We start from the raw sequence: 21,342 nt of genomic DNA on the forward strand, positions 1-21,342 counted from the left end.
TTTCCCCCTACTCCTCCCAAAGTAGGGATGCTGACACGCCAGAACTTCCTGGCTTGGTGCCAATGTGTTAGGAAACATTTTTTGGGTTCCATAAGCATTTTTCCTTGTTTACAGTAACTTCTGAAGTTCCTGATAGAGGCTTTCAAGGTTTGGCAGGCGCTGCCGCCTTTCAGTACAGATCCTGCAAATCTCGTTCTTCCTTGCACATGTGCCTTCAGCTGCCTGGCATGTTGGGCTCCCGAACAAAACGTGTGTGTTTGCCTTGTGTTAAGAATCTGGGGAATGCGGCGACTTGAGTGTGGTAAAGCAGGCTAAAATTTTGGGGTACAGGGAGATTTAAGACACAGCAACTGTGAGAAGAGGCCAAGCAAAGCTCAGAGCTGCAAAAGCACTATGGTGTGTGTGTGTGTGTGTGTGTGTGTGTGTGTGTGTGTGTGTGTGTGTGTGTGTATACATGCACATTGCATTGCATTGCTTTTCTTGCATTTATATCCCATCATTTTCTCCAATGAGCTCAACAGAAGCGGTACAGAAGTTGTATTTTCCAAATACAGTGGGACCTCGACTTGCGAATTTAATCCGTTCCGAATGCACACTCGCAGGTCGAAAACTTCGTAAGTCGAGTTTCCCATAGGAAAAGCGGTTTCCCATAGGAATGCATTGGAAACGGAGAAGTTCGTAAGTCGAGGAAACCGCATCTAAAAATTCGTAAGTTGAGGAAACCGCATCTAGCCGCAAACGGGTTTTCCGTTCGGATGTCGAAAAAATCGTAATCGCGCAACCACTTTTTCCGCTCATAAGTCGAACACGTCAGATGTAGAGTACTTCGTAAGTCGAGGTCCCACTGTAAATAGAAGTTGTCTCTTGCAAGTAAATCTCCTTCTCTTGATATCACGAACAATAAAAACATGTATTAAGCAATTGCATATAGAGTTTGACACCGCCACCACCCCGAATCTCCCCTTTCTAAAGCCATTCCAAGCTGGCGCTCCTTGAGGAAGTAAATCTCATAATTAGCCAGCTTCCTTTTACCTGCCCTGAACCTCTTGCCAATCTGCTTCGCCTCTCTAAGAAGGAAGCCATCCACCAGAGAAAAAGAGTTGCGCCTGCAGTGTTAGAAGCTCAAATATACACGTTTTATCATATGTAGTGGACTTATAAAAGGGTAAAAGAGAAACAAATCCCCAGGTGTCAAAAAAGGCTATTTATGGACACTATTACCGTGGCCCGTGTTTTGTTAGCCCCAGAATGGAAAATGAGTGAGGTCCCAACTAAAGAAGAATGGCAACTTAAACTGATGGAATACGCACAGCTTGCAGACTTAACTTATAGAATAAGAGAACAAGAAGAACAAGCATTTAAAGAATGGATTTTTTTTTTGCTGAATATATAGGTGAAAATTGTTTATTTAAAAACACTGGTAGCATTAAGATAAATTCAACAGTGTAAATGAGTTTTGATGGATGTAACAATGGATTACTGAATGGTTTCCTTCATGTAAAATCTGCAGGGGTGTATGGTATGCAAAATGAACCACCGAAGGAGAAGAAGGGAAGTTGTTGATTTAAGGTTGTTTGAATATTTTGAAATGTAATTTAGAACATTTAATAAAAAGTATATAAAACAGAAGCTTAGATATATAAGCTAGGTGCCAATTCTGTTTTGGTTGCAGTCACCAAAACAGAATGTCTAGTTGCCATTTTGGGGCAAGACGGTTCTGAAGTCTTATTTTTCAAAAGACGAACTGTCTGTGATTGATACTCAGTTAAACATCTGGCTAGTTCAGGTGACAACCTTGAGCTTTGAGAACTTAAAGAAAGAAAAGTCACGTGATCCAGGGACAGTCCACATATATATTGGCCTATTCCGACCTCTTTTTCTTAATGTTGACACGGACCCTCCATAACAAGAGAGTATTCTTCACAGCTGTGAGCAGGGCAGTGGGGTACAAGTGAAGACAAGCGACACCAATTCACTATCACGTCATTCACTGCTCCTGCTCAGGCTGCACAGAAAAACTATTTTGGTTCCTGATACTCATTCCGATTGGGGAGATAAAATACAATGGATGCAATTCTACAAGATGTGGTCTTGGTGTGTGAAAACAGTTCAGATCCAATGATCCCCAGGCAAGCATCTCCAGATGGTGGAGATGTCGGGTGCCATCCTGGGGCGCAGACCTCTTCACTTGGTCGCAAGTGGTGGATAGACAGGTGCAAAACGCACCTAGCGCCTGGCTAATTTGGATCACTGTAGCCTGGGATCTGGAAGAGGTCTTTAGCTCACTGGTAGAGCATCAGTTTGCACGCACGCTCATGCAGGTAAGAACTGAGAGAGGCATCCTGAGTATTATTGATGATTTCAACCAGGCACCCCCAAACTTCAGCCCTCCAGATGTTTTGGACTACAATTCCCACCTTCCCTGACCATTGGCCCTGCTAGCTAGGGATCATGGGAGTTGTAGGCCAAAACATCTGGAGGGCCGCAGTTTGGGGGATGCCTGGTTTAAACCAAAAACATGCACATTAGGACCACTTGCCTTTGTGGCGGCAGGGGAAGGGTAGTCTATAAAATGCAGGGATGTTAACGGCCTAATTCCTGGGTCTGTTAATACGGGGGTGGGGGTGGAATAAGCACCGTGAATTGTTTCCACTCCATTCTGCCAGATAGATAAAATGATAGACAATCTCTGCTTCCCTTGGGGTTTTTGTTTGTTTGTTTTTTGTCGTGGCAGCTCTCTTAATTACTTTTTCTCGTGTGTGCGCGCCAACCATTGTTTGCCAAGTACAAAGCCCCGTTTGCTGGGCATTCCTTTTTGACGCCCGCCACTCCATTGTTGATTCCCGGGGCGCGACAAATTGGAAGCCTTCGCGGCGAGCTCTGTGTGTAGGCTTTCCCCATCTTAAGCCTCTTATCCGGCAGCCGGATCAGAATTTCCGAACGGTTCTGCGCCGAGCCTTTTGGTGCTGCGCACAGATGCAGAGCCATTGGTCCTGTGCGGGAGTCATGGCAACGGGCCGCTATGGTCTCCGGCACCGTGTCAATTGGGTGGCTGCAAAACTGCATTTTTGAGATTTTCATATTATAACAGGTTTAAAACACAAACAAAGCCCACACACCTCCTGGCAGCTGTTGCTTGTGTTGAGGGAGCTTGTGGGTTTGTTTTTGTTTTTGCTTAATTTAATTAAGTTAGTAGAATTGTGTCTTAATTCAACAGAGGCGGTCACCGTTTTTAAACACTATTGAGCAGCCTTCACCGGAAGCTTTTAATGTATCTTGCGTTGTTTTATATTTTGTTGGAAGCTGACCAGAGTGGCCAGGACTTTGTAGTCAGGTGGGTGGGATACAAGTAAGTAAATAATAATAATAATAATAATAATAATAATTCACCAACCCCTAGTACAAGCTGTATACTACCAGTTCCTGGGAACTGCAGATGAGCAGAATGCTATTGTACCCATTTCCACCTTGCGGACATCCCTTTGAGGCATCTGGTTGGCTACAGACTATCTCCCCAGAGTGGTGCATGCTCTAGTTATCTCCCGCTTGGACTACTGCAAAGCGCTCTGCATGGGGCTACCTTTGAAGGTGACCCGGAAACTGCAATTAATCCAGAATGCGGCAGCTAGACTGGTGACTGGGAGTGGCCGCGGAGGCCATATAACACCAGTCTTGAAAGACCTACACTGGCTCCCAGTACATTTCTGAGCACAATTCAAAGTGTTGGTGCTGACCTTCGAAGCCCGAAACGGCCTTGGCCCAGTATACCTGAAGGAGCGTCTCCACCCCCATCATTCAGCCCGGACACTGAGGTCCAGCTCTGAGGGCCTTCTGGCGGTTCCCTCCCTGCGAGAAGTGAGGTTGCAGGGAACCAGGCAGAGGGCCTTCTTGGTAGTGGCACCCGCCCATCAGATGTCAAGGAAATAAACAACTATCTGACTTTTAGAAGACATCTGAAGGCAGTCCTCTTTAGGGAAACTTTTAATGTTGGATGTTTTATCGTGTTTTTAAGAGAGCCAGTGTGGTGTAGTGGTTAAGAGCGGTAGACTCGTAATCTGGTGAACCGGGTTCGATTCCCCGCTCCTCCACATGCAGCTGCTGGGTGACCTTGGGCTAGTCACGCTTCTCTGAAGTCTCTCAGCCCCACTCACCTCACAGAGTGTTTGTTGTTGGGAGAGGAAGGGAACAGAGAATGTTAGCCGCTTTGAGACTCCTTCGGGTAGTGATAAAGTGGGATATCAAATCCAAACTCTACTTCTTCTTCTTTAATATTCTATTGGGAGCCTCCCGGAGTGCCTGGGGAAACCCAGACAGATGGGCGGGGATAAATATTATTACTATTACTATTATTATTATTATTATTATTATTATTATTATTATTATTAGAACGTAATGTTGGATCAGGTGGGCTCCCTTTGGCCTGATCTGGCAGGCTCTTTTTATGCTGTTTCATGTTTTTGACTACAGCCTCCACTGTCCTATAGGCACCTCTGGACAAAGCCCACAGCATTGGTTCAGTCTAGATCCAGGTTATGGACTGCTGTAACGAGGTCCCTTTGAAAAGGTATTGCTTGGTGGTTTTGATTGTTGGCTGCTTTTGATAGCCTATTGAGTAGAGTTCCACTGAACTTGCTTTGACCTTGTCGCTAACGTCTAATCTGTTCCTTGTCAATGGCCTCCTGTGTCCTGCCTCGGGGGTCTCCTCCAGCCAGTCCACCATGAGAAATTGTGTTAGAAAATCAGATCTATAAGCTCATTGCCAAATGACACCTGAAACCTAGGCTTCGGTCGCCACAACGGAATGTCGCGGCGCCTTTTGCTTGGCAATAGAAATTAATTATTATTATTTCTATACCGTTTTCTATTTTAAAGAAATATTCTAAAATCAAATAAAGGCCCAGGAGATTTCCTTGGCAGGGAGGCCGTAGATCAGCGTTGGAGCAGGTACTTGCATGCAGAAGGTCTCGGGTTCAATATTGCCTTATTGTAATACTTTGCAACAACTCCATAAAGTAGGCAAGAAGTAAGCCTTGTATTGCACAGGTGTGCCCATCACTTACTGGCAATGGCTCTTCTGGGTTTTAGCCGGGGCTCCTTTCTCAGTGAGAGATTTTACTTTCTTGGGCTCCTTGATCACTACAGATGGTGACAGCAGTCACGAAATCAAAAGACGCCTGCTTCTTGGGAGAAAAGCAATGACAAACCTAGACAGCACCTTAAAAAGCAGAGACATCACCTTGCCGACAAAGGTCCGTATAGTTAAAGCTATGGTTTTCACAGTAGTGATGTATGGAAGTGAGAGCTGGACCATAAAGAAGGCTGATCGCCGAAGAATTGATGCTTTTGAATTATGGTGCTGGAGGAGACTCTTGAGAGTCCCATGGACTGCAAGAAGATCAAACCTATCCATTCTTAAGGAAATCAGCCCTGAGTGCTCCCTGGAAGGACAGATCGTGAAGCTGAGGCTCCAATACTTTGGCCAGCTCATGAGAAGAGAAGACTCCCTGGAAAAGACCCTGATGTTGGGAAAGATTGAGGGCACTAGGAGAAGGGGACGACAGAGGACAAGATGGTTGGACAGTGTTCTTGAAGCTACGAACATGAGTTTGACCAAACTGCGGGAGGCAGTGCAAGACAGGAGTGCCTGGCGTGCTCTGGTCCATGGGGTCACGAAGAGTCAGACACGACTAAACGACTAAACAACAACAACCTTTCTCAGCCCACTTGAGAAGTAAGTGATGGGCACACCTGTGCAATGCAAGGCTTATTTCGTGCCTACTTTATGGAGTTGCTGCAAAATATTACAGTAAGGCAATGTATGTAAAGCCCTTTGAACACTTTAAAAAGAATGCTAAGCGAATGCTGGGCTAATAATATGGTAGCAACCTTGTAAATAAGCCCACAAAGGCAAAAGCATCATCATCACCATCCTGCTGTCGATTGGCAGGAATACTCACATATTACAGATAATGGGCAGTAAGCATATTAACAAGAACTGGTCCTGTCTTTCAGGAGCGTTGAAGGGATCGTAGGATATGTATTTGATGTTATAACTTGTTGGAAGCCGCCCAGAGTGCCTTGGGCAACCCAGTCAGATGGGTGGCATATAAATAATAATAATAATAATAATAATAATAATAATAATAATAATAATATTGTCGAGATTTCTGCGTTGGGCATGAAAGAGAGGGAGCTTCTGACTTGGTTGCTGTGCTGGGTGCAGAAGAGGTGTGGAGCACTCCATTCTCTCCCTGGGCCATAGCTGCCAAGTTATCCCTTTTTTAAAGGGATTTTCCCTTATGCTGAATAGGCTTCCTTGCGAGAAAAGGGAAAACTTGGCAGCTATGCCTTGGGCAGCCCATACACAATGCCTTATTACCTTGTTGCTTACCGCTGTGAGGCTAGTACTTAATTACAAGGCTCTATAGCCTGGTGTCAAAGTGCAAGGGTCAAAGAATCATTGAGTTAGCAGGGAGTGAGGCCCAGTTCCGTTTTTGTACTGGTTGAAATCATTTTGGCTGTGGGCGTACCCCATGCAAACACAATGGCATTTCTTGTTTGTGGACCCGTGTTTGTGTGTGTGTGGTATAACAGTGCCGAAAGGCACACGAGTCTTGGTGGATTGGTTCCAGCCTCTACCTTGAGAAGCTTTCCTGCGTCTGTAAGTCCCCGTATAAATGTCTTTGCCAGCCTACTTTTGAAAACCCTGCTTCTGGGCCGTTGAGAGGCGGAGGGCAGGAACGCGGCACAGCCTAGCCAGACTGCATGAGCAACTTTTGTGCTGTCTAAGCTGGCATCTGCCTCGAGGGCATTGTGCAACGCTGGGTGGGATTTCTGTGGAAAGTCCGTGGCAGCGTGTTGGCAGAACGCCTTCCTTTTCGTGGAAACACTGGCGGAGCTGAGGAATGGAACTGGGCTTCTGCCAAAAGCGGGTGATGAGGAAGCCCTGTGTGATCTTCACATGCAATGCAGCATGGATCATGGGACTTGCTTGAGTCTTGCTGCTGTTGGGAGGTAGATTGTCCAGGCTGCTGGGAACTTGTTTCCAGTCCGTTGCCAAAAGAAACTTCCCCGTTGCCTTAAAAAAAACACACAAAAAAAACCATTTACAATAACCAAACCAACAGGTGTCGTTGTGTGACACTGCCTATTTGACCATTTAGATCTAGGCTGCTGGCTCTGAGTGGCAGCACCTCTCCAGCTTGCCGGGATGAGATCTTCCTTATAGGGCTGGGCAATACTTGGTTTTCAACATTGCAATACAGTGGTACCTCGGTTTACAAACACAATTGGTTCCAGAAGTCCATACTTAACCTGAAGCAAACTTTCTCATTGAAAGTAATGGAAAGTGGAGTACTCCGTTCTAGACGGTCCGTCGAGTACTTAAACTGAAGCGTACTTAACCTGAGGTATGAGTGTAATTGGTTCCGGAAGTCTGTACTTAACCTGAAGCATACTTAACCTGAAGCAAACTTTCCCATTGAAAGTAATGGAAAGTGGATTAATCCATTCCAGATGGGTCTGCAGAGTACTTAAACTGAAAATACTCAAACCGAGGTGTACTTAAACCGATGTATGACTGTATACCACCAGCTAAATATCAGCAATACAGTGGTACCTCTACTTACGAATTTAATGCGTTCCGAACGCACATTTGTAAGTCGAAAAAAATTGTAAGTCGAATCCCATAGGAATGCATTGGGAGAAAAAATTCGTAAGTAGAAAAAATCCTATCTAAACCGCATCCAAGATGGCGGACAGAGCTCCATTCGTAAGTAGAAACATTTGTAAGTAGAGTTATTCGTAAGTAGAGGTACCACTGTATATCAGAATATATGATGATGTCTGAAATAAGGATGCAACTTTATAGAGGCAAACAGTAGGGCCGGGTGATATCTGGTTTTCAACATCATGACATATCACCAGCTAAACATTGTAACATACTGATATGTCTGAAATAGCGGTGGAGCTCTGCAGAGGCGTTGGTTGGCTTCACAGTTTTCCCCACGTTGCGATTTTTGCATAGCAAACACACACACACACACACACACACACACACACCTCATGATTCACAATATATTACCAGGTCAAAGATTATGTAACCACTGTCACGATATGGACTTCAAAGTGGTTTCGGAGGATATATCAATATATCGCCCAGCCCTACTTCCCTATTGCCTATTACCTCTCATTATTAAAAACTGGCGGTTCCAGAATGGAATGTGGGGTGTTCTGCATGTAAGGCACAGCCTGCTCCACCAAGCCACAGACTTTCCCCATAAATGCAATCACGTCGCACCATTTGCCTACGTGAACTAGATGTTGCCAGCATAGTTTTCTAGATGTCACACGACAACACATTTATTATTATTATTATTATTATTATTATTATTATTATTATTATTATTAAATTTGTATACCGCCCTTCATCCAAAGATCACAGGGTGGTTCCCTGGTAGCAATACTAGTGTCTCCTTCTGAGAAGCTCCATTTCTAAGCAATCCTGCTTCTTAACACATCCCTTACTGCAAGCATGAAGGTTCGGCTGTGATCAAATAACAACAAGCGTTGGCGTGCCTATTATCTCTTAGTAATAGAGAAAACAATGTAAATTGCTAATTCCAGGCTATTTGCAGCAGACATGCTCCCTGAGAGCGAGCCTGTTAGACAGACGCTGAACTCTTAGGTTTGTTTGCCTATTTAAAGATGAGTTCTGCTCTGTTCCTCTTTGGGGGGGGGGGTTGTTGTTGTTGTTTCTGTTTTGCTTCAGCCTCTTATGAGTTTAATGACTGGGGAAGCAGGGAGTGGTGTTGGATGAACAGGAGCTCACCGAGAAGCAACTAGTACTTTGTGGCTTTCTCCGATCAACTCTGCAGACCAGCTGGCAGAAGAACTGAAGGAGGGGAGGGGGGAAAGAGATGATGACATCCTTCTGAGCACTGGGCTTCCCGCTTCCAGAAGTTTCCAAGCGGCACCCATCTCCCTGCAAAACTCGGAGGCATGGGCACAATTGCTTTAAAAGGCCGGAGGAGAAAAATAATGTTATATGCTGAACAAGGGAAATAAACAGCAGGGATTAACAAGGGTCCAGTCACAGAGAGGGGATTTGAACCCTCGTCTCCCAGGTCCTAGGCCGACACTCTATAACCACTGCACCACACTGTCTCTGGGATCATCACCTATCCAGTACACCTGCAATGACCATTGGTGCACTCGATACTCCCATACCGTTAAAAAAGCATGGCAGCAGCTTGGTCAGGTCCTGCCAGTGTGCGGTTTATACTTCCAGGATGATGGTGTTCGGGCCAAAGGCCCACTAGGAAGACCCAACGTGGTGTAGTGGTTAAGAGCGGTAGACTCATAATCTGGTGAACCGGGTTCGCGTCTCCGCTCCTCCACATGCAGCTGTTGGGTGACCTTGGGCTAGCCACACTTCTCTGAAGTCTCTCAGCCTCACTCACCTCACAGAGTGTTTGTTGTGGGGGAGGAAGGGAAAGGAGAATGTTAGCCACTTTGAGACTCCTTAGGGTAGTGATAAAGCGGGATATCAAATCCAAACTCCTCCTCCTCCTCCTCTTCTTCTTCTTCTTCTTCTTCTTCTTCTTCTTCTTCTTCTTCTTCTTCTTCTTCTTCCTCCTCCTCCTCCTCCTCCTCCCAGTCGGAATGATGTAATCTGGGGGCTACTTATTGAAGAACAGGGCTTCAAAAAGAGGCGGGCAGCAGAATCTGGGCTTGGTAAAAGGAGAATACTGTAGTGCTGGCGTAGCCCAGCTCAGCTGCTAGCCCAAACTGTTTAACACGTTCTCCTCTTCCCCCCTTTGTAGGGTTTAGCATCTAGGAAGGCGAATCAGGAGAACTCCAGCCATGGCCCCACGGAAAAGGAGCGGGCGAGGGATCTCGTTTATCTTCTGCTGCTTCCGGAGTAATGACCACCCAGAGATCACTTACCGGCTGCGGAATGACAGCGCTTTTGCCCTGCAGACGATGGAGCCCTCCTTGCCCATGCCTCCGGTGGAAGAGCTGGACGTTATGTTCAGCGAGCTTGTGGTGAGTGATTGCCCCACGCTTGTCTGTATTGCTTCGTTCATTTATTTCTGTTAAAAATGTATTTATTATTCATTGGAAAGAGCAGTAAAATCAGACCTTAAGCAAAATGATGAAAACCTGGATTAAGTCCGCTGTTTTTATTTTTTTAATGTACAGTGGTGCCTCGATAGACGAATTTAATTCGTTCCACAGGTCTTTTCTTATAACGAAAAATTCGTCTAGCGAATCCCATAGGAATGCATTGAATTTTTTTTTGAATTTTTTTTTTTTGCCCATAGGAACGCATTAATTGAATTTCAATGCATTTCTATGGGAAACCGCGATTCGCTAGATGATTTTTTTGTAAAACGCATTCGTCTAGCGAGGCAACCTCCGCTAGAAAAAACCTTTCGTTAAGCGGAAATTTCGTTAAGCAGGGCATTCGTTAAGCGAGGCACCACTGTACAGGCAGGGTTTTTCCCCCTCCCGTTCCCGCCCCCTGTGTGCATTGATGGAGCATGCATAAGCCCGCCCCGTTCTGCCCTGTTTTCCGGCCACCTCCGGGTCAGCAGCGATGAGCACTTGTGTGATCGCATGCCAACCGGACATGCGTAAAATGTTCGCTGCCTGCACGTAATAAAACCGCAGTTGGTAGGCTTGCCAAAGCAAAAATAAGTTTTGGGAAGGGTGTTGAAAGCAATACAATGGAGGTGCCTGATTAATGTCAATAGGCAGGGAGTTCCAAAGATTGTGTGCTGGCACACATATAATTATGACGTGCTTGTAAAAGTGTCAGTCCCCACATATTGAAGTGGTCGAGTGGGAACATGGGGGCTAAGGTCGCATTTGTTTGGCTGTTTCACCATAGCTGGAAAAGCAGCCTAATAGATGGAGAAACAGAAGAGGCGAGAGACTTGTCTTTCCTAGGGCTCCCATCCACCTGAGGCCTTACTATAACTTCAGGTTGACTTATGGCAGAGGTTTTCAACCTCTTGGAGTCCACGGCTCCCTTGACCAACTACATTCTTTCTGTGCCCCCCCCCTGTGGGGCTCAGGAGCCCAGTTATGCCACCCCTTGCCAGCAGAGCTGGCAGCCCCTCACCCCTTTTCAAACACCCTCCCTTGTGGAGTGTTCCCTCAGCCTCCTCTCCTCTCCTTGGGAGTCCTCTGGGCAGCCGCTGCTGCCGCCCCTGGTCTCTGAGCTGCCCCAAAGAGAGGTGCCTCCTCACACTGCCCCACAGGGGCCTGGGGCTGGTCTGTCCATTCCCAACAGCAAGGGCTGGTGGACTGGCTGGCTGGGCTCCCTCGCCTGCTTGCTAGCTTGCTTGCTTACTTGCCCCAGCCCCAGAGGCACCATTCACCTAGACTACTTGTAGCCAATGTTACTGCAACAAACAGCTGTGTAAGCCTTTGGAAGGGCATTAGAGGAGGGAGGGAGGGAGGGAAGGAAAGAAGGCCAGAGGCCAGTGTTGCCCGCACCACCTCTGACCACTTTTCAAGGCACCCCAGGGTGCCACGGCAGACTGGTTGAAAACAACTGACTTATGGGATGATGTACCTAATAAATCGAGGAGCGAGTTTTTAATCAGAGACTTTGACAACTGGGCCAAAGCAAACAAGATGAATTTTAACAAGGAGAAATGTAAGGTACTACACTTGGGCAAAAAAAATGGAAGGCACAAATACAGGATGGGTGACACCTGGCTTGAGAGCAGTACATGTGAAAAGGATCTAGGAGTCTTGGTAGACCACAGACTTGACATGAGTCAGCAGTGTGATGCAGCAGCTAAAAAAGCCAATGCAATTCTGGGCCACATCAATAGGAGCATAGCATCTAGATCAAGGGAAGTAATAGTACCACTGTATTCTGCTCTGGTCAGACCTCACCTGGAGTACTGGGTCCAGTTCTGGGCACCACAGTTCAAGAAGGATACTGACAAGATGGAACGTGTCCAGAAGAGGGCAACCAAAATGGTCAAAGGCCTGGAAACGATGCCTTATGAGGAACGGCTTAGGGAGCTGGGTGTGTTTAGCCTGGAGAAGAGAAGGTTAAGGGGTGATATGATAGCCATGTTCAAATATATGAAAGGATGTCTTATGGAGGAGGGAGAAAGATTGTTTTCTGCTGCTCCAGAGAAGCAGACACGGAGCAATGGATTCAAACTTCAAGAAAGAAGATTCCACCTAAACATTAGGAAGAGCTTCCTGACAGTAAGAGCTGTTCGGCAGTGGAATTTGCTGCCAAGGAGTGTGGTGGACTCTCCTTCTTTGGAGGTCTTTAAGCGGAGGCTTGACAGCCATATGTCAAGAATGCTTTGATGGTGTTTCCTGCTTGGCAGGGGGTTGGACTGGATGGCCCTTGTGGTCTCTTCCAACTCTATGATTCTATGGTGCAGAATGTGTCCTTTGGAAGAACTGAGGATAAAACAAAGAACCTATAACAATATGTTTTATTACGTGTTGTTTGCCACTCTGGGCTCCTTTGGGAGAAAGGGCGGGAGATAAATTTTAATAACAATTATCGATCTATCTCATCTATCTCTATCTATCCATCTTATAGATGCACAAGCCATCCTTCAGTATAGAACTCCCAGTAAGATTGTGCAGGATGAAGCTTGTGTTTCAATTTTCTCGCAGGCGAGAGACATTGGGATTTTTGAGGGAGTGCTGTAGGGGCCACCCCACCTGATTAGCCCCCCACCCGCAGAGAGACACCTATAACATGCGCACAGGGTTCACTTTCCCAAGGGATCTGGGTGAAATCCACCCCCGGCGGACTTGACCTATAGAGCTGAAGGAGGAAGTGGGGAAGAGTGTCGTTTTTTTCAACTTCCTCCTTCTGCTCTGTGCGCCTTTCAAGGGAGGAGAGGATAACATCCCTCACTGCCCAGTCAAGACCAAAGGGGCACTAAACGTATTTGTTGGGTTGGGGGCTCAGAGGTTTCATAGGTGACAAAGAAAGACCTCAAGGGCACCATTGTGCCCGTGGGCACTGTGTTAATGACCCCTGCTATAGATCCCCCAAACCATTTGCCATTTCCAGTGCCAGACAAGCAAAACTGAATCCAAGCATGCCAACGCCAGCTGTGTCTTTGGCATGTTGGCTTCCCCCTTGTGCCAAGGCCCTTACACACGAATGGCTGCACGCTTGGGCATTGTAAGATGAAGGCGAGCTGCTTGTCTCGCTGCCTGTCAGGGCTTTGCCTGCTTTTTCCGCCACACACACAAGGAGAGAGGGGCTTGTGGGGGGGAAGAGGCTCTCACAAAAGGGCAGCCAGCCCAGGCTTTGCTTTTTGATGGGGTGCAGTTTCACAGCTCCTTGGGAATGGCTGGGGTTGCCGAGGCAACCTGCGAGGCTTCCTCGGATTGGTGATTTTTTTTTGGGGGGGGGACATGCCTTGTTGACTTCCAGTGTTTCAGCTTTTTCTCTTCTCCTGGGTTAACACTATCTTAAGGCTTCGGGGAAGAATAGGAGAGGGAGCAGCAGGGTCATTGAAAAGGGATGTGCGGCAGGTGGGTGGGCAAAGCCCGTGACCATGGGATCTTTGGACAATTACCAAGTGAATACCTTTGGTGCTTGCTGGACCAGAAGGTCGAATTCTTCCAGGCTCTTGTCCTGCTCCCACCCCCCAAATCTCTTTGTGCTCCAGCCCCATCTGGCAGCAGCTGTTGCATAATCCCACCAATTCATCTGTCCATCAAGACATTGAGCATTTCTGGGATGTTTGCAGTGGGGAAAAAACAACCCAGGCACTTGTTGGGAGGGTAAGCAGTTCATGCAGATAGGACTTGTTCGGTCGATCCCAGATCATAAAACCATAGAATACTGCAGTTGGAAGGGATCCCAAGGGTCATCCAGTCCAACCCCCTGCAATGCAGGGATCTCAGTTAAAAGCATCCATGACAGATGACCATCCAAACTCTGCTCAAAATCCTCCAAGGAAGGAGAGTCCACCACCTCCCAAGGGAATCCGTTCCATCGTCAACCAGCTCTTCCGACAGTTCTTCCTGATGTTTAGTCGCAATCTCCTCTCTTGTAACTTGAAGCCATTGGTTCAAGTCCTGCCCTCCGGAGCAGGAGAGAGCAAGCTTGTTCCCTCTTCCATGTGGCAGCCCTTGAGATATTTTAAGATGGCTATCGCATCTCCTTTCAGTTTTTTCTTCTCCAAGCTAAACATCCCAACTCCTTCAACCATTCCTCATAAGGCTTGGTTTCCAGTTCTTTGATCATCTTGGTTGCCCTCCTCTGTGCACGTTCCAGCTTGTCAATGCCCTTCTTAAATTGTGGTGCCTAGAACTGGACGCAGTATTCTGGAGTCTGACCAAGGCACAATACAGTGATATTATCATTTCCCTTGATCCGGACACTAGACTTCTGTTGATGCAGCCTAGTTTAGTCTTAGCTGCTGCTTCTGCTGCATCACCATGTTGGCTCATGTGGTCCACTAAAACCCCTAGATCCTTTTCACACATACTGTACTGCCAGTGAGCTATGTGTCCTCCATCTTCTGTTTCTGGTGAGGCAGACTGGAAAACAAGTCTTGTTGCTTCCATTAATGGAAGATGGATTCATGCCTTTTAACAGGTCGAAAATTGGGGAGTGCACCTTTTCTCGTTGCTGCATATTTCCATGGCAGAGGAAATGTAGCTGTTGCCTTCTCCTGCACCTTTTAACGGTGTCGCCTTTGCCTTTAGAAATGATGGGGCCCGATCCCCTATGAGAATCAGGATTACAAGAAGGAAAAAGCTTGACATCCTGATTGCTGGGGTGCATTTGAAAGCGTTTGAGCCGCACTGAGGTACCTGAAATCTTGGAAGTTTGATTGGGATGGGCAGAGCCGAGTTGGGTTTTTCTAGAGGAGCAGTCACGAAATTAAAAGACGCCTGCTTCTTGGGAGAAAAGCAATGACAAAACCTAGACAGCATCTTAAAAAGCAGAGACATCACCTTGCCTACAAAGGTCCGTATAGTTAAAGCTATGATTTTCCCAGTAGTGATGCATGGAAGTGAGAGCTGGACCATAAAGAAGGCTGATCGCCGAAGAATTGATGCTTTTGAATTATGGTGCTGGAGGAGACTCTTGAGAGTCCCATGGACTGCAAGAAGATCAAACCTATCCATTCTGAAGGAAATCAGCCCTGAGTGCTCACTGGAAGGACAGATCGTGAAGCTGAGGCTCCAATACTTTGGCCACCTCATGAGAAGAGAAGACTCCCTGGAAAAGACCCTGATGTTGGGAAAGATGGAGGGCACTAGGAGAAGGGGACGACAGAGGACGAGATGGTTGGATAGTGTTCTCGAAGCTACGAACATGAGTTTGACCAAACTGCGGGAGGCAGTGCAAGACAGGAGTGCCTGGCGTGCTCTGGTCCATGGGGTCACGAAGAGTCAGACACGACTAAACGACTAAACAACAACAACAACAAGAGGAGCAGCGAAAAAGCAGCTAGGTATTTGCTCATCAGTGCAATGGGCGTAATTTGTACAGTTTTTGGCATGCCTCTTTTTGGGGATGCAGAATTCTCATTTCCATTCGTTAGGGCGCACATGCTCCCAGCAACATAACTGAAGCACTTTAGTATTCAGAGTGCAATGGAATTGATATCCCCACTTCCGGTGAAGGCGCCCTGGGAGCGAGTCACGAAAACTTGGAGCTCCGCGTTTGCAGAGTTTAACCAAGAGGATAGTGGCGCTTAAAGGGGGGGTGCTTAGCGTCAAAGCCCCCCTCCAAACGACGAAAACACGGGGTTTTCGTCGGAAGAATAAGAAAAGCGGCAAAAGGGACAGAACTCCGCTACCGGCACTATTTGTGGAGGCGGCGGAGAGGAGTCCAGCTTTCTAACTACGGACGCCATTATCGCGACGCGGAAGACTTGCCCGGTAAGCGCCTGAAGCTCACTGACTTAAAGAATATTAAGAGAGGCCCCCCCCCCCGTGAAGAACGGAGGATTAATGATAAGAGACAACTATTAAAAGAGGAAAACTCGCAGCAATTAAAGGCGCTGCCTAAAAGATTAGCGGGAGAGGCGCCGGGGGGGGAAGAACGAAGTCGGAGAAACACTGTATCACCGGCAAAGAATAGCTGTAACAACTGCTTGTGTATAAGAGTTATTTGGAAGAAAGTATCATAATCTAAGCTAAAAGAAGGTTTTGACTGCTGTGCGCAAAGTGGATTTTAAAACGGAGACTGAGAGACTGCATAATTGTTATATGATTTGGCCCGACTGCGATTTGCGGCTGCGATTTGCGGTGTGAGACTGTCTTTTAAGAAGAAAGGGGAGGAAGAGTGAAAGAGAAAGGACTAAATAACATCTGAGTAGAGAAAGAGACGAGGCAAAGAGGAAAGAGAAGAAGAAAGGAAAGAAGGAAAGGGGGTTTGAAATTATTGAAAGAAAATGGCGACGGCTCACCTCTACCAAATTGTTAAAACAAACACTCTTTAAGGAAGTGTGTGAACTCTGATGGGCAGATAGAAGTGACATCTAGCGGCTGACTGCCTTAATGACATCTGACCCCCCCACCCTATAGAGTTTTTGACTGTACGACTTTCAACTCTCCTCTGTGATTACAATTGTATTCGGAATCCCCCCAACTAGAGACTGAAATTTGATTATTTAGGTTTTTTTATATCCCTAATTTTATGTTTTTGTCCCCAACTCCAGTTTTGGTATAATGATTTATTAGAGCCCTTGAAAGGAGATTCCCAAATAAGAAGGTGTGGGGCATATAACAGGTGATTAGGGTGAACCTGGAGAACCAGTGGATACCTGTCTTGAATAAAAGGAAAGCTAGGAAAAAGTGCGAGACGATGGGATCAAAAACCAGAGCAGCCACGGTGGCTTCAAAACGCCAATCTCTTACGGGAGAGAATGACCCTCTAGGTGACGTCAAGGATTTGATTACCGAGATGAATAAAACTTTAATTACGGAAATAAACAAAACCCTAAATGATAAATTGGACTCTGTTGAGGCCAAACTAGAGAACAATTCCAAAGTGATTTCAGAATTGACTGGCCAAATTAAGGAACTCTTTGGTAAAAATAAGGAAATGGAAAAAGCAGTGAAAGAGCTAAATACCAAGGTCAACAATCAAGAGGATAATATTGGTAAACTGACAACAGAGAGTAAGGACCTGAAAAGAATGCAAGAAAGGAATGATAAAGAGAGGAGAGAACTGCTAAAGGCACAAGAGGAGCTGGCGGACCAACTGGCCTTAGTAGAAATGAGGCAGAAAGAGTTAATTCTTCGTTTGAGAGGCGTTCCCGAAAGACAAGGTGAGAGGATCGACGAAAAGATATGTAAAGAATTGGCGGCATGGCTTGGTGTTAGAGAAGATGAGCTGACGTTAGATGTGGACAAAATATACCGAGTCAGAGGGGACAGATCCAAGAAATTTAAAGGACCCGGTGACTGTTTGATATTTCTAAATTCCGGCTTGTTAAAAGATAAAATCTTACAAAGAAAGAAACAGGAACCCCTGATGATCGAAGGCAAGAGTATTGCCGTTTTTAAGGAGATCCCGAAACGGTTCAGACTTAAGAGACAAAAATACAAAAGACTGACAGATGCCCTAACAAGAAAGGGGATCTGGTATGTATGGGAATTTCCTGAAGGTCTCACTTTCACATTTAAAGAGAAAAGAAAAACGATAAGGAGTGTGGAAGACGTAGAAACCTTCTTGGAGAGATCAGGAAGGGAATTGGTGGAAAGGGGAGAGGGGGAGGAGGAAGAGAGTTGAAATCGAAACAAGTTGTAAGGGAAAACTTATAATTTGTATTTGTAATAGAAAGTAACTTCTATTAAGAGGGTGGGGACGAGGTGACTACAATACTGAATGTTTGAAAGTTATGCAGTGAGTTTTCTTTCTTTTCTTTTCTCCTTTTTTACCCCTCTTATTGAAATAATAAAGTTAATTATTCTGGAGTAAGAGAAGTAATTTATCAAAGAAATACTTGAACGCATACATAGACAGATACATATATAGATATACATAATAACAATAATATTAATAACATCAAATAATTATGGAATTAAATATTGTGTCATGGAATATAAATGGATTGAATTGCAAAAGGAAAAGGAATAGGGTGGAACATGTATTAAAAAAAGGAGATTGGAATGTGATTTGTTTACAGGAAACACATGTGGTAAGAAAACATGAAAGGGTCCTAAAGAATGAACGATTGGGGAGAGAGTATATATCGGCCGACAAAAAGAAGAAAAAAAGAGTAGTAGTAATATATGTAAAAGAGAATCTAAAATCAGAAAAGGTATTTCAAGACGATGAAGGGAGGGTGGTAGGGGTGAGAATTTATACACCCAAAGGGAAAGTAATAGTGGTAAATATATACGCACCTAACGGATGCAAATCTGGATTCTTCCACAAGATTGAACAGATATTAAGCGAGGTTATTGATGGGGATGAGATAATATTCGCAGGCGACTTTAATGGTGTTGTACTACCAAGCCTAGACAGATCAAGTGATACCAAGAAAGGAGGCAAGTTGCCGAAAGTTTTCTTCCAAATAATTGAAAATTATGAGTTAAAAGATATGTGGAGACTCAAACATCCAACGGAAAGGAAATACACGTTTTTTTCCGAGGCAAAACAGTCAGCTTCTAGGATAGACATAATCTGGGTCTCCACAGGTCTAACAACATTGATTAAAAAGTGTGAGATTATGGCTAAATCGGTAACCGACCATAACCCGATAATGGTAAAGATTAGGGAAGAGAGGAAAAGTATTAAAAGGTGGAGAATGGATGACAGACTATTAGAAGACGAAACCTTTGTTGGAAAACTGAGGGAGTCGGTGAGGGAATTTTTCCAGCTTAATGTATCGCCAGAGGTAAATATAACATCTGTATGGGAGGCTAGTAAGGCCTATATCCGAGGATTATACATACAACAGAAAAGTAGATATAGGAGAGACAAGCAGGAAAAGATAGAAAAATTGAAATTAGAGATTGAGTTAACAGAAAAAGAATTGGGGAAAAATCCAAAAAATGCCAACATAAAAGTACAAATGAAAGTGTTACAGAATAATTTAAAACAATTAGTGGATGAAGAAATAGAGAATAGAATTATATGGGCAAAACAAAGAACCTTTGAATTGGGAAGTAGATCCGGCAAATTATTGGCCTGGCAATTAAGGAAGAGACGGAGTCAGCAGCAAATTATTGCAATTAAGGATGGGGGAAAGCTTAAGACCAACCCAGATGAAATACAAGATGGCTTTGTGAAATATTACAGTAAATTGTATAGAGGGGAAAATATTAATAATAAGAAATTAGAAGAATATTTAGATAAATTCACTGGATTTGGCATCAGTTTAGAAGAATTGGAGAATTTAAATAAACCAATTTCATATCAAGAAATTACAGATGAGATAAATAAACTTAAATTGGGGAAATCACCAGGCACGGACGGCCTAACAGGAAAACATTATAAAGTCTTACAAAATGAATTAAAAGAAGTGTATAAGGTAATGGTTGATGAAATTTTAGAGGGAAGAGAGTTTCCAAAATCGTGGCAAGATACATACATTACCCTGATACCTAAAGATATCGAGAGAAGAGAAGAAATAGGGAATTATAGGCCAATTTCATTATTAAATATTGATTATAAAGTATTTGCTGGAATTTTAGCCAACAGATTAAAAGGTGTATTAAATAAAGTAATAGGCAAAGAACAACAAGGCTTTCTACCCCAAAGGAAAATGTCTAGTAATATTAGAATCCTATTAGATATGTTTGAATATGTGGAATGGAACCCTAGTAAGAAGACAGCTTTCATATTCTTGGACGCCGAAAAGGCATTTGATAATCTGGCATGGGAATTCATGATAGGGGCGTTGAAGAAATTAGGAATTAAAGGAAGATTTATGGAGGGAATAAAGGCCATATATAGTAAACAGCTGGCGAGGCTGATCATTAATGGGGACATATCAAAAGAATTTGAAATTTCTAAGGGAACGCGGCAGGGATGCCCATTGTCCCCACTATTATTTATATGGGCACTGGAATTTCTAATAAAAGACATCCAAATGGATAGGAACCTCAAGGGCATATCGGTTGGGAGAAGTGAGTACAAATTGCGAGCTTTTGCCGATGATTTGATAATAATGTTGGAAGACCCTGTGGTGACCCTACCCAGATTAAAAAGTAAATTATTAGATTATGGCAAGGTAGCGGGCTTAAAAGTCAATAATCAAAAAACTAAATTGATGATCAAAAATATAAGAAAGGAAGAAGAAAGGGAAATACAAATGATTAGTGGGTGGGAGATAGTAAGGAAAATCAAATATTTGGGGATTACTATTTCCAATAACAAAGCAGATTTATTTGATAATAACTACGATAAAATTTGGAAGAAAATAAAAGAGGATTTAGAGCATTGGAAGGGACTGAATCTAACATTAGCAGGCAGGATTGCCGCAATTAAAATGATGATTTTACCTAAACTGATTTTTCTATTTCAAATGTTGCCGATAAAATTGAAAAAAGAAACATTTGAAACATGGAAAAGAGATTTAAATAACTTTATTTGGCAAGGAAAAAAGGCAAGAATACAATATAGGTTGCTAACAGACGCAAAAGAAAGAGGAGGTTTGGGAGTTCCGAATTTAAGACTGTATTATGCTGCATCTTGCCTGTGTTGGCTGAAAGACTGGTTCCTGTTGGATGATTTGGAGTTATTGAAATTGGAAGGCTTTAGAAATACTGGAGGCTGGCACGCATACCTATTAAAGGAAAAGAAAGGTGAATATACATCCTTCAAAAATCATATATTTAAAAAACCTCTGTTCGATATTTGGGAAGAATTCAGATGCTTATTAGAACCTAAAATACCGTGGTGGGCTTCACCTGTAGAAATGTCAGCAACAAGCAAAGAACCCAAAGGGAATAATTGGCCAACATATAAAGAATTAATTGAGAAAATAAACAACCAATATGAGCTAAAACCATACAACCAAATTGAGCAATATTGTCAAAGCTGGTTACATTACCTTCAAGTGCAATCGATCTTTAAAGAACACAAAGTAATTGGATTCGAGGAGGAAAGATCAAAATTACAAGAATTACTATTAGAAAATCAGGGGAGATCATTGGCGAAAATATACAAATTCTTGCTGGAATGGGAAATGAAAGATGAGATGGTAAAAGATGTAATGGTAAAATGGGCAAAAGATATAGGGAGGGTAATTTATGTTGAACAGTGGGAGAAACTATGGATTAAAGATATAAATTTCACAGCATGTATGACAATAAGGGAAAATATATGGAAAATGGTTTATAGGTATCATCTCACACCAG

At 44.3% G+C, this 21,342-nt stretch overlaps 1 protein-coding gene across 2 annotated transcripts in view; it reads left to right on the forward strand.

The window, feature by feature from the left end:
* The window catches only part of DAAM1 (dishevelled associated activator of morphogenesis 1), a 179,405-nt gene that overhangs the window by 53,995 nt on the left and 104,068 nt on the right, over window positions 1-21,342 (forward strand). For both annotated transcript variants that reach the window (XM_060271207.1, XM_035104035.2), the window contains exon 2: window positions 9,825-10,047. In XM_060271207.1, coding sequence (XP_060127190.1) covers window positions 9,865-10,047 — 183 coding nt within the window. In that variant the 5' untranslated portion in view covers window positions 9,825-9,864. The remainder of the gene's footprint in view (window positions 1-9,824; window positions 10,048-21,342) is intronic.

Source organism: Zootoca vivipara, chromosome 1 (genome assembly GCF_963506605.1).
Source record: "Zootoca vivipara chromosome 1, rZooViv1.1, whole genome shotgun sequence".
Lineage (NCBI taxonomy): Eukaryota > Metazoa > Chordata > Lepidosauria > Squamata > Lacertidae > Zootoca > Zootoca vivipara.